This window comes from Portunus trituberculatus, chromosome 36 (assembly GCF_017591435.1).
Source record: "Portunus trituberculatus isolate SZX2019 chromosome 36, ASM1759143v1, whole genome shotgun sequence".
NCBI classification, from domain to species: Eukaryota; Metazoa; Arthropoda; class Malacostraca; order Decapoda; family Portunidae; genus Portunus; species Portunus trituberculatus.
Genome location: NC_059290.1, coordinates 7,338,279 through 7,352,279, shown reverse-complemented (window position 1 = coordinate 7,352,279; position 14,001 = coordinate 7,338,279). Strand labels below are relative to the sequence as shown.

Genomic DNA, 14,001 nt, shown 5'->3' with positions numbered 1-14,001 from the left:
GGGGAGTTGATGAGACGAAGAGCTTTTGATTCCATCTTATCTAGTAAAACTGTGTGACTGGAATCCCCCCAAACATGTGAAGAGTACTCGATATAGGAATGGATAAGGCCCTTATACAGAGTAAGCAGTTGGAGGGGCGAAAAAAACTGGCGGAGACGCCTCAGAACACCTAATTTCATAGAAGCTGTTTTAGCAAGAGATTAGATGTGAAGTTTCCAGTTAAGATTATGAGCAAAGCAAAGGACAGACCGAGGATATTCATTGTGGAAGAGGGAGACAGTTGAGTCTCATTAAAGAAGAGAGGATAGTTGTCTGGAAGGTTGTGTCGAGTTGATAGATGGAGGAATTGAGTTTTTGAGGCATTGAAAACTACTACTTTGTGGGTGGGAATAATATTGTCCTGTTAAGTGTGTCTTAGAGCCCCCTATGGATGTATCAAGGATTCTATAAGGATATACAGGTTCAATGAGTGGGCTGGAGGAATTGATTAGGAAGTCTAGCTTCTAACAGATGGCGCACGGGTCGAAGGTAGTAAGGGGGTGAGGGATGGGGTGGTCCATCAGCGGGGGAGGATGAGCACTGTTACAAGATTCAAACAGTCAGTCTGTCACGGGAAGGAGTGCAAACCACAGCAGCCGTCGCCCGCCTCTGCCTGGGCCACACCACGCTCAGTGCTCACTTGCACCGCCTACATCTGTCTCATGACCCCTTCTGCCCTTGGTGTAGGACTACCCCTGAGGCCATGGAACATTTTCTGCTCCAATGCCACGCTTCCACTCTCACCACACCGCAGTATGCTCACGGCTCTCTGCCCTGGCCATCACAACATTCGACCTGCTCACCCTCCTGGTGGCCTCAGACGTCCACCCCTCCTGGCAACCTGCTGTCCTTCGCCTTACTTGTGCCTTCTTGAGGAAGACCAGCCATCTACCACGCCTGTGATACCCCACACAGGACTACCCCAGGTCTCATAAGGATCCAAAAGTTAAGGCCACGGAGATCTATGGATCCTTAGGGTTGATTCACACTATCGGTCCGGTCTGGCTTCGCTCTCGCTCTGATCTCACTCCGGTCAAGGTCCTGGTGCATTCACATGTCCGGTCCGCTCTCGCTCCGCTATCGGTCCCATCCCTTCCTCTCCTTCAACACTAATGGAAGTCATACCACCAGTGACGGAGGATGTGTGACTTTTCTCCATCCAATTTGGCAGTGATCGCCACTGCACTTAACGAAGAAGAAGAAAGAAAGCAAAAAAGTAGATTGTGGGTTCATCCTATGCTGAAAGATAGAAAGAGTGAAGGAGAGTTCCATACTTTATATCCTCATCATATTGATGATGAGACTAAATTTATCAACTACTTGTGAACATTGGAACATTTGAAAAAAAAAAATACTCTAAAAAATTGAGGATGAAAACCACAAGATGTAATTAACTTTTGCATATTTTTTTCCAGTGTACTCATATATATATATATATATATATATATATATATATATATATATATATATATATATATATATATATATATATATATATATATGCCAACTGTAAAAATTATCCCTATATCAGTGATAAATAAAATTTTATTCCCTAATTATTTATCTACCTTTTGCATGATCCCATTGTAGTGTTTTCTTCTGATTCTCCATGTTTTATAGGATGAAAGGCAGAAACATTTCCCCATACAAAGGCTGAATCATGACTGGAGCGGACCGTTGCTAGTTCACACTGGCTGCAACAGTCCGGTCTCGCTCCGCTCTCGCTCCAGTCAAGATATCTTTTGAATGTATCACGACTGGAGCGAGAGCGGACCGAGAGCGAACTGTTACCGCCAGTGTGAATGCTTACATTGAAATGCATTAAACATTACTGGACTGGACCGAGACTGGAGCGAGAGCGGAGCGCGATCGAACCTATGGTGTGAATCAACCCTTATGAACCCTGGGATAGTCCTGTGTGGATATTACAGGTGTGATATCTGGCCGGTCTTTCTCAAGAAGACACGAATAAGGTGAAGGACAGCAGGCTGCCAGGAGGGGTGGACGCCTGAGGCTGCCAGGAGGATGGGCATGTCCAGTGTTATGATGGCCAGGGCGGAGAACCGTGGGCGTAGTGCAGTATGTTGAGAGTAGAAGTAGGAAATGTTCCATGGCCTCAGGGGTAGTTCTACACCAAGGGCAGAAGGGGTCAGGAGACAGACGTAAGCAGTGCAAGTGAGCACTGAGCTCACTTAAAACGAGACACATCGCGCCTTAAAACTGGTGTGGTCCAGGCGGAGGCGGGCAGAAAACGCATATATATATATATATATATATATATATATATATATATATATATATATATATATATATATATATATATATATATATATATATATATATATATATATATAAACATGTTTTATTTGTCTTGTAAGTTCATAACCACGTGAGAATGCAGGGAAAAATATGGGTGGGGAGAAGCATGGTACAGTGGATCCGTGCGTGCTTTGGGATCCTAGGGGTCTCCAAGCGCACGGGATCGAATCCTGTCTACGGTCTAAGTGTAGGTTGGGCTTCCTCACTCGGGGCAACGGTTTCCTAGCGGGTGGGCTTTGAAATAGGAGGTACCCTTAATAAGTATCCCCTTTAGCCTATAAGTTCCCGTGAAAAGCCCACATGGTAAAAAAAAAAAAAAAAAAAAAAAAAGTTACTCCTAAAAACGTTTTCTATGAAATTATTAGCCATCTAACAGATGGCAGCACCGTCGCTGTCCTTTAAACTCTAACCCACACTACAACTTTCTCCTTGTATATTCCTTGGGATATAAAAAGAAAACGGGGTCCCCCTTTAAACATCGGTATTGGCCCAAAATTTCACAATTGGTGCATCTCTAAGTGCAGGAGGGCCCCCATGCCTACCTTTGCCTAGGGCCCCCAAATTCCTAAATCCGCCTCTAATCATAGGCCTGTGTGTATCAAGAATATGGGCTTAGACTTAAGTATCAATAGCACGCACAGGCCTAATGACGTGTCACACGACAACTGTGAGGACCAAAAGTTTCGCAGATGCCACCTGGGTGGACCTTCCTCTCCGCCCTTTCTCCCCCCCCCCTCCTTTGCTACTCCACTAGCTGGGTGGTGATGAAGAAAATAGAAGAGAATGACAGGATCAGATACATATCAGGAATGGAGAGTAAGTTTACACTTAAATGGTACAAGAGGAAAGAGAGATCCAGGCACTTCACTGTCATGTATACCTATGAGACGGGGGATCAAGATTAATTGTTAGAACAAGGACAGGAACGCTAGAAGGTGAAGCAAGAAATAACTACGAAGAGGATTGAAAATGTAACTTTTGCAGGGGAGAGAGAGACGACTGAACACTTTATAGTAAGAGAGAGAGAGAGAGAGAGAGAGAGAGAGAGAGAGAGAGAGAGAGAGAGAGAGAGAGAGAGTTAAGTAGGAATCATAGGTGAATTGGAGTGGCAGAATAGACAGAAAGCAGGGAAAGGCATTCTCACTATGCTGGGACTGTATGGTAGCAAGGAAGAAAGAAAAAGGAAGATAGTAAAAGAGATGAAATACGTCATTGAGGATAGGCGTCATATATAATTTAGGCGACTTGTTGATGATAAGCCCGTGTTCCTCTGTCCGTCCCACAAGCTGAGTAGGCCGACGGACAGAAAGAGACCTATCAAGGGATCCGAAGCTGAAAGTGGTCCCAAGAAGAAGGGTCGGGGCCAACGAGAATAATAAAAACTTTTATATTCTCGTTTTAAGGGGCGATGTGGGGGACGGCCCGCGCATGGGGAGCATATCGCATTAAGAGTCACGACTATAATGCTCAACTTGTACGTTATTTTTTTGCAAACTGAAGCAAAACAAGTAATGTGCGAAGGAGTATTTTCGTCTTGTAATTACTTGAATTATAACATCCTGAAGTATGTAGGTATCTTAACTCAATCGATATCCTACAGTATAACTGCCTCCATTCCTGTAGCCTGCCAATTATTTTTGTTGACTTTTGTTTATCTATGTTTAAACAAGTCCTCCGTGCCTAGCTCTGTGATTGATATCCCTTAATCTAATTGGGACAAATGCATACCTTGGTAAGTGCAATGAATATTATATTCCATTTTATCCATACTTGATCCATATTGGGATTTATCTGAATAGGAGAGTGCATTGGAGGTGAGGAGCTATTCTAGATTCTTATTTGTTTGTTAGTGCTAAGGTGTTTAGGAAAGGTCAGCCAGGTAAGATGCCCAGGTAAGGGAGTGTATGCTTTCTACTTATTCCAGGTCATGTCTGAAACGTGAGGAGCTGTGTTTAGGAAAATATATACACATTACCGCCACGAGTAACATATAAAGGAAGTCATCTTTAACAGAATAGTCAACATATGTAATGTTAATTTGGCAGAAAACTACAAATTTATCAATGAGTGTAAGCCAGGTGGGCGGCTCAACAGGTGCGGCTGGTCAAATGACCAGCTATCGTCTTCTTCACTTTCGAATTCACGATATGACTTTAAAGTTTAAATCTCATCTATCCAGTTTTGATAGTTGAACGTAAGAATAAATTGCATACAAAATGTAGATATGCTATTGGTATTCTAAATATGATTCTCAAAATACATAATTACAAATGCTCATTTGATGTTTGTTGACAATATGGCACGTCTGAGGCCAGCAGTATCCACTGTAACTTAAGTAAGTGACTTTATTTTACACTATGACATGGATTAGTGGATATTGAGAGCCCCTGCATGAACCAGGAGTGTCAGCAGTGCGTGTGGCAGCGTGAGGAGTGTGCCTGAGTAGGGATGTGAAGTGGTGAGGAGAGGTAGCGGTATTGTTCACCCCAAGTCACTGAACCTGAGCAATAACTGTACCTGGTTCCTCCTGAGCTGCTGCACTGCACTCCGTCCTGTGCCAGCGTGGTGATGTGTCCCAGGTGCCGAGGCTCCATCAGTCACGGGACACTGCTGCATGGCGGGCAGGAATGTAAAAAGTTCAATGTGTTTTGTTTTGTTTTGCGCGGCGGTTATGCTGATGTGATGGTGCAGTAAATATTTCTCACAGCATCTCCTTGGATACTTTTTTGTCGTGTGCATCTAACTCGTCCCATTGCCATCTCGAACAATTCACTATTGCTAACTCCTCCCACTTGGTGAGTCAACTTGAACCATTTTGTACCAACGTGTACCCTTAGCTGTAACTTCATTGTCAGTGTAATGCTTACTAAAAGGAAAATGACTATGGATTGATTTTGAGGAAATCATATGCCGACTCTCTTTCTTGTTTTCAAGGAATTCACAGTAAGTGATATTATGGTAGCTTTAAATAAGATTAAATCATCTCCTAGTTATGGTCCTGATGGCCTCCCCTGTATTGTGTTCAGAAAGTGTGCCCCTACCTTATTCTATCCTTTGTATCTAATCTTCTGCAAAAGCATTTCTTCTATGAAGGTTCCCTCTGCCTGGAAATTTGCTAATGTTATGCCTCTTTTTAAAGGGGGTTCACATTCCAGTCCTTTGAACTACAGGCCTTTAAGTCTAACATAACATAACATAAATAATAGGATAACAAAGGGCCACCAGGGCCCATCTAGGTTATCCTGTATCAGTCGCACAGCGACCTCGTCATCAGTACTTAAAGATACACTTACAAGTACACAATACATTATATACTAATTCTAAATATTTGGCCCATTAACAGGGCTAAGTCCTGCAGCAAAATCCTCTACAATTTGTGGTCCCCATACATGGGGATCATGTCTTATTTAACTATAGTAAATTTCTTATAAAAACTATCATGCATTGCTATACATAATTATAAATCTAATAAATTTAAGTGCTTATCTAATCTGTTTTTAAACATTGTCAAACTAGTGCTATTTACAACCGTCTCTGGCAATGCATTCCAGAAGTCTACCACCCTATGACTAAAGAAATATTTTCTTATATCTAACCTGCATGATATCTTATATCTTCCTGCCATGATTTCTAGTCCTATTTCCCTCCTCTAAGGTAAAGAAAGATCTCACATCTATGTAGTTTGTATCTGAGAACATTTTAAATAACTCTATCATATCTCCTCTTATACATCTCCTCTCAAATGAAAACATGTTTAATTCCTTTAATCTATCTCTATACTCCAGGCGCTTTAATGCTGGTATCATCCTAGTTGCTCTTCTCTGAACTGCTTCTAACATTTTGATATCCTGCCTAACCTCTATCTGTTCTAAAACTCTGGAAAGGCTCATTACCTCTCAACTTTATGGTTACCTGGACAGTACTAACCTGCTCTCTGTATTTCTATTTGATTTTCGTTCTGGATTTTCTGTTTCTGATCAACTTCTCCTTACTTATGATTGTTTGTTTTCTTCATGACCAAGGCTTGGATGTGGATTTTCTACTTTTTGATTACAGTAAGGCCTTTGATGTGAACCACCAAGTCTTATAATGAAAATTATTTCAAATTGGTATCAGAAATCCACTGCTTGGCTGGATCTGTGATTTTCTTACTAGTTAGAAAATGAAAGTTGTTGTTCATCACTCCTCTAATCATGTATGTGATGTTCCTAGTGGTGTTCCTCTGGGCTCAGTCCTTGGTCCCCTATTGTTTCTGATCTATATTAACCATGTCACCGCTCATCTTAGTTGCAAATCAGTTTTATTTGCTGACGATCCATCAAAGAAATCAAATGCTTGTGATGCTATTATGTCTTTGCAAAATGATGTCTTGTTGCTATACCAAAGAAGTCTATCATGGGGTCTTTCCTTTTTCATCGACAAATGTGCTTATATACATTTCTCAAGACACATTCCATCTTCTCACCAAGTCTACCTCGTAGGAAATCACTCCATTCCTTACTAAGATTCTCTTAGAGACCTTGGTATTCTAGTCAACTCAACACTGAAATTCCATCTTCACATCTGTGAAATTTGCTGCAAAGTTAATGGTGTTGCCAGCAACATTCTTACAGGCACCTTATGCAGATCACCTTTCATGTATCAGATTTTTGTCACACATGTTCGGCCTATTATTGACTTTGGTAGTGTAGTTAGGAATACTGGCTTCCTGGGTGATGTGCGCTTGCTGGAATCTCTTCAGAGGAGGTGGACTACAAAGGTTGAAAGTTTTGATGACCTACCATACTCAAAGATTATCTAGACTGAAATTTTTCTCTATTAAGGGTAGATTGCTGAGAGCTGATTTGATTCAAGTATGGAAGATTTTGAGTAGTTTTAAGTCCTCAGTTTTCTAAAGCCACTTTGAGTAGAACAAGGGCCACAGTTTGAAGATCTTAGTGCCTCATCATTCCACTGATGTTAGAAGTCGCTTCTTCTCATTATGGGTCATCAACAACTGGAATTCTCTACCTGAAATAGTCGTGTCAGCTCAATCTCTCTAGTCCTTCAAACATTTGCTTGAACAATTCCTGGGTCATCGTCTTTATGAGTATTGTTCTTATGTGAGTTATGTTCTGCATCTAAAACTAGCCAACTGTCCTGCAGTCCTCCAGCGGTACTCCAGTAGTTTTGGTTGGAAGATGCAGAAGAGACTGATGAGGGATCAAGATCCTCATCTTGGTAAGAAATCTGGAATGTGATTCCCATATCCTACCAGTTGTTATAATTCAAGGATGCAGCTTTCTTTGAGGACAGTCAGTGTGGCAAAAATCTCAAAAAATTAGGCCTACAGATAGCTTACACAAATGATGTTTGGATGCATAAAAGTCTCAGAAAAGTCCTGGCATTGCCTTGTGACCCTGTAGAGTATCTTGGAAGAACTCTTCACAAACAAACACCTCCCGGATCCCTGTAAGTATTCAAGGTGATGTAAAGAAACACCTTAATCTAATCTGACATGTAGCATCCTAGTGTGTGGTGTGTGTGATAGAAGCATCCGTACAGATAATGATTTGGAAGGTTGATGTAATCATCTAAATAGAAAGATACTCATAGGACAAGTTGCTTTTAACTTGTTCATGAAATTATTCAGTGATGTGGCTAAACTAGTAACTTTCCAGATGCGTCTCCTCTCAGATTGGAGAGCACTAAGAAGACAATGTATCAAATAGACAAGATGTCACACTCTGCTTGTTAAGCTCTAGGAGGAGCACAAAATGGGTGAACTTGGTCATTGGCTGAGTTGATTGGTATTCCTTTTTGTTGGCTCTTCTCAGCTTCAACAAACTTGTGGACCTGATGGGAAAGTAAGGTTTTTAGGTGGAGGATCCTAAAAGGAATTTGATTTTGCTTGTGAAGCAGGTCTGCAGGATTTCTTTTTTCAGGAATATTTAGAGGCTGGAGTAGCAAATGTGACGTAATATTGGCTCTCTAACCTAACAAGGGGCTGCAACTCCTTTGATCTGCCCCCAACCTCCAGTGCTCAGGTCCTTACTTTTTTGTGTTGTGATTGACAGATGTGACATCCAGTATATATTACGCTCATTGCCTTCACATGAGCTTGATCTATATGGACTTGGAATTTGTGAGGTACTTATCACATTTTAAAGAGCTGCTGTGGATACTCTAAAGCCAACCTCAAGTAAAACCTACACAAACATGTTGTACATTACGTAAGTTTCTCATCACTATATGTGAGTATCGTGCTGCTTTGTTGGAAGATGCTGTGAGTTAGGTTATCTGATTGTACTTATTTACATGGCTTGGCTTTCTGGTGTGACTCCAAGTAGTGACAGGATTACGTTGGTAAAGGTGATCCGTGATAAACTCAGGCCATTGCCAACTTGACCAATGTGAATGACACACAAGCAAAACAACTTGGTACATTTGCCACAAAAGCCCAGGTAAATTTAGATCATTGACTTAATTTGCTTGTTTACTAAAACTTCCAGTTGTTGGTGGAGGTCAGGTGCCGTATTCACTTACTCAAATGCTGGCCAAGTTGAAATGACTTTCTGATGAATTTTGTGGTTCTTTCCTGATGTAGCCAAATCTTCCTTCTCTTTTTTTTCAGCATGATTTGTGTATAAAAATGTGGAGCGGTCAGAAAACATTAAGTATAAAGTACAGGCAACCCCCGCTTAATGAACAGGTTAAGTTCCTAAAACGTTTGTTGCATGAATTTTCATTAAGCGAACCAATTATAATAAGTTTGACCCCTGACTTGAACTTCCATTGAGAGTAAACAAATCGAGAGTGCATCATAGTATAGTAAAAGGTTTAATGAAAGTAAAAATTATGAAGTTAAACATTTAAGCAACTGCTTAATTTAAAAGAAGGTTAGATAAGTTCATGGATGGGGATGATAGATAGAATTAGGTAACTTAAGGGGACCGTCTGGTGAGGTTTTTGAAAAATAAAAAATAAAGAGGTATGTGAGTAATTTTTTTTCGCTGATAGATGTTTATTACATGATGTTAGTTTAGTAGTTACAAGGGAATCGATCCATAAATAATTACATGAAAAAAAAAAAGATTTTTGAAAAAAAATTTTTTCCTATAAACTTTGACACCAGAGGACATATTTCAATTTTGCCAGTATGGATATGAAGTATGTCGTATACCAAAACTTTTCACCTCATAGAATTTTGATTTTTTTTTTATTTTGATGGCCATTATGAATTTTTGAATTTTTTTGATTTTTTTTTATATAAAATTTTATTGTGGCACTTGAAAAAAAATTCCAATTTCTATGAGGTGGAAATGTAGCAGCTTCATTTAGCTTCAAAATGATATCTCAAAATTGAAAATCTGTTGAGAAATGTGGGAGAAGATACGATTTGAATGATAAAAAGTGGAAACTGAGAAAAAGGCAAAAAAAACCAGAGATGTCATTTTGGTCCTCTATGAGCCTGTACATTTATTTGGGTTGGATATTTCGTGCTCATACACCACCATGTGATTCATATATGCTTTTTAGGCATGTTTAGAATATTCTGTAAGACTCATATGGCACCTGGCTGCCCCTACAATGATTGTAGTTATTAGTCGCTCGAAAGCAAAAAATTGAGGTAAAATAGGCTAGATTGTGGCTTGCAAGGTGTGAAATAATAGGCGAGATACTCAATAGATCCTCCTCCCATCGCAGTCACATGGACACTGAAATGGAAGAGAAGAGGGTGTGTTCCTGTGTACACCTTAGTACTGAGTTGCCAGTGCCCACCTTTCCTTACCAAAGAAACCGCTTTCCATGGCTTTTTTTTTTCCATGCTTATCATCATCATTTATGGTACAGAGAGTGGGGAGGGGGGAAGCCCCAGGCTGTGGTGGGCATGGCAGGGGCCCTTTAAAGTTTAAATACCCCACATATTTTAGCGTATTCCAAAAAATACTCCATCATTATGTTGCCATATGTTTGGGGATGCTTTAATGGTGTTTTGGGGACTTTCGATATTTTTCAGATTTTTCGATACCATGGCCACTGGACGGTCCCCTTAAACACACAGGGACGGCCTCTTGCAGCTTCCCTCTTTTCTTATGTTCTTATGTGTCTGTGAATAATATCCTTGGTCGGTCGCCTGCTGGTTACCCAGCCAGTCTTCCCCATTACGGAGCGAGCTCAGAGCTCATAGACCGATCTTCGGGTAGGACTGAGACCACATCAAACACAACACACACCGGAAAAGCGAGGCCACAACCCTCCGAGTTACATCCCGTACCTATTTACTGCTAGGTGAACAGGGGCCACACATTAAGAGGCTTGCCTATATTCCTCACCGCTTTCCGGGACTCGAACCCGGCCCTCTCGATCGTGAGTTGAGCGTGCTAACCACTACACTACTTTAAGAGTAAGAGACTTCCTGGTCATCTTAGCAATGCTAGGTGACATTGTAGGGCTGGTTGCAGGGCATTTTGATGGCATGTTGAGCGAGGGAAGACGAGCTGCTGCTGGACACTTATTGTTTTGAACTACGAGTGGGGAAAGGTAGGGGAGTGAGTGGTGCGCGTTTTGTCCATGAGAGGCGCTGGTGTATTCAAAAGCCTGTTGGCTTGCGTGATATAGCAGGGGTTTCAAACTTGGTAAAAATTACCTGGATAAAATTTTGTTAAAGCGAGTTTGGTGTTCGTTATACGAGCAGATGGTAGTAAAAGGGAACCTTTGTTGTAGCGAAATTTCGCTGTGTGAACATTTGTTAATCAGGGGTTGCCTGTATCTTGTTTTATTTGCAGCACATCTGACATGTTCACCGCCAGGAGGGGACATGCAGGTTTTCTGTCACAATGCACGAGCTCTTCACACAAGTTCTCTCACACAAGGATCTATCAAAGGTGAGTGATACGTTGTTAGTGTTTAGACATGGACAACCTTTGACATTTAGTAATAATAATGATAATAATAAATGGTTTGTTTAAACATAAACAGATTGGGAGTTGAAAATATACATTTTACAGGGAGAAATATCCCAATATTACATACTTAAAATTAAGCACAAATGAGGCGTTCAGAATAGTAGTGACGTAAGTGCCACCCTGGTCGATTTTGAAGTTTGTATTGCATTTTTTTCGTCTCGGCTTCAGCTTTCCGAATCTGCAATGTCCAAGTCAAAATTTGACCCACAACTTGGTCAAAATTCCCATTCTTTGGAGGGGTATGCATGGCCGTGCAGCTGTCGAGAAAAAAAAGTCTCATGCTCACTCAATAATGACGTATGGCCTCGGGCAGGCAATGGGAGGTCTGCATTTACACCCTGGCGTGTCTCAGCAAGCTGTGGTATAGCATGATCTTCTTCCTATTGTGTTTGACTAGCATCAGTGCCGTCAGAAGTATTATGGCAATAAGGGTGAAATTTCTGCTAGTAGTGAAGGCATTAATTGACCGTATCGACATCACAGTGCACAATGAATTTTACACCAACTTATCTCCACCCGGGCTGCTCAGTGACCAGTGGGGAGGCAGGGATGCGTTGACATGACTGACGACAGCCAATGAGAGCCCACCACTGTTGCTTCCACACACACACACACACACACACACACACACACACACACACACACACACACACACACACACACACACAACATAAAGCATGGTCAGTACAGGAATATGAAGAAATGATAAGTGATACAGGAACATGTCTGGAAGAAATGTTGGGTGGCTGTGAACGAACTATAATGATGGGAGATTTTAATTGTAAAGAGGTGTGTTGGGAGGACTGGTCAATGGAAGGATCAGAGACAACATGGGAAATACACTATTGACACTGGCAATGGAAAATGTGTTAACTCAGTGGGTCAAAGAAGATACTAGGTTTGGAGGAGAGGGAGCATCGTCAAGACTGGACTTGGTCTTTAGTACAGAGCCAATGGTCATTGAGGAGATGAGGGTGGAGTGCCCTTTAGCAAAGAGTGATCATGCAGTTTTGGAGTTCAAGGTGATAGACGAAGAGAAATCTAGAAGAAATGAAGAATATAAAGTGGGAAGATGGAATTATGCCAAGACAGATTTTGGAAACCTAAAGAAATTCTTTCAAGAGACAAATTGGATGAAATTCAAGAGTGCTAAGGAGCAAATGAAAAGTGGAAGGAATTTATAAAAATATACAAAGAAGGTGAGAAAAATTTGTACCAATAAGACAACATAGAAGTTGGAAAGCAGGACTGGTTTAACGATAGATGTGAAAAGGCTAGAACAAGAAAAGAGGATGCATGGAAGAGGTGGAGAAGGAAAAGACGGATTAAGCAGTGGGAAAGTTACAAAAGAGCAAGAAATGAATATGTGTTGATTAGAAGAGAAGAAAGAAAGAAACAAGAAAAGGATATAATTGATAAATGTAAAGACCAACCAAGGCTTTTTACAGACATGTGAACAACAACATCAAAAATAGAAAGTATTGAAAGTTTAGAAGTAAATGGAGTATGCAGTGAAGATCCCAGGAAATGGCAGAGGCTATGAATGGATGCTTTCGGAAGGTATTCACAAAGGAGACTGCTTTTGACAAACCACTGGTAATGGAACAGAAAGGGATTATGAAGGAGTTTCAAGTAACTGTGGAGGAGATCAAGAACATGATGGGGAGTTTAGAAGTGAGAAAAGCTGTGGGACCTGATGGGGTATCAGGATGGATTTTAAGAGAATGCAGGGAGCAATTGGCAGAAAAAGTTTGTGAAGTAATTGATGCCTCATTAAGGGAAGGCGTAGTGCCCCAAGACTGGAAAAGAGCTAACATTGTCCCAATCTATAAATCAGGTAACAAGAGAGACCCATTGAACTATAGACCAGTGTCACTTACAAGTGTGGTAGCTAAGATGTGTGAGAGGGTGGTGAAGAATAGATGGACAGACTTCTTGGAGAAAAATGACATACTTTGTGAGTGTCAATTTGGTTTTAGGAAAGGGCGTTCATGCACGACAAACCTGATATGTTACTATTCGAGGGTGATAGATGTAATACAGGAAAGAGATGGTTGGGCTGATGGAATATATCTGGATTTAAAAAAGGCCTTTGATAAGGTACCACACCAGAGACTGATCTGGAAACTTGAAATGGTAGGAGGAGTGCATGGCAGTTTACTAAAATGGATGGAAGACTTTTGGTAGGAAGAGAAATGAGAACAATAATTAAGGACAGACCATCAGAATGGGGATTGGTGGAGAGTGGAGTTCCACAGGGATCAGTGTTGGCACCAGTAATGTTCGCAGTCTACATAAATGACATGGTGGATGGGGTGTCCAGTTATGTGAGCCTATTTGCAGGCGATGCAAAATTGTTAGAAAAGTGAGATGTGACAAAGATTGCGAACTACTCCAGGAAGACTTGGACAGAATATGGAAATGGAGCTGTACATGGCAAATGGAGTTCAACACGACAAAATGCAAGAAAATAGAGTTTGGCAAGAGTGAAAGAAGAATCAGGAGTATGTACAAGATAGGAAATGAAGACATAAAACCAGTCATGAAGAAAAAGACCTTGGGGTGACAATTACCAATGACCTATCGCCAGAGAGACATATAAACAAAATAATTGGAGAAGTATTGAACTTATTGAGGAACATAAGAGTGGCGTTCGTATATCTAGATGAAGAAAAATACACACACACACACACAC

At 41.0% G+C, this 14,001-nt stretch overlaps 1 protein-coding gene across 6 annotated transcripts in view; it reads left to right on the top strand.

Moving 5' to 3' along the window:
• The window catches only part of LOC123513562 (protein melted-like), a 47,901-nt gene that overhangs the window by 12,677 nt on the left and 21,223 nt on the right, over window positions 1–14,001 (top strand). For 4 of the 6 annotated variants that reach the window (XM_045270802.1, XM_045270801.1, XM_045270800.1 and 1 more), the window contains exons 1-2: window positions 4,642–4,693; window positions 11,127–11,225. In XM_045270802.1, coding sequence (XP_045126737.1) covers window positions 11,178–11,225 — 48 coding nt within the window. In that variant the 5' untranslated portion in view covers window positions 4,642–4,693; window positions 11,127–11,177. Of the gene's footprint in view, window positions 1–4,641; window positions 4,694–4,719; window positions 5,154–11,126; window positions 11,226–14,001 lie in introns of those variants that run through there. The other 2 variants (XM_045270799.1, XM_045270797.1) reach the window with 2 other exon arrangements.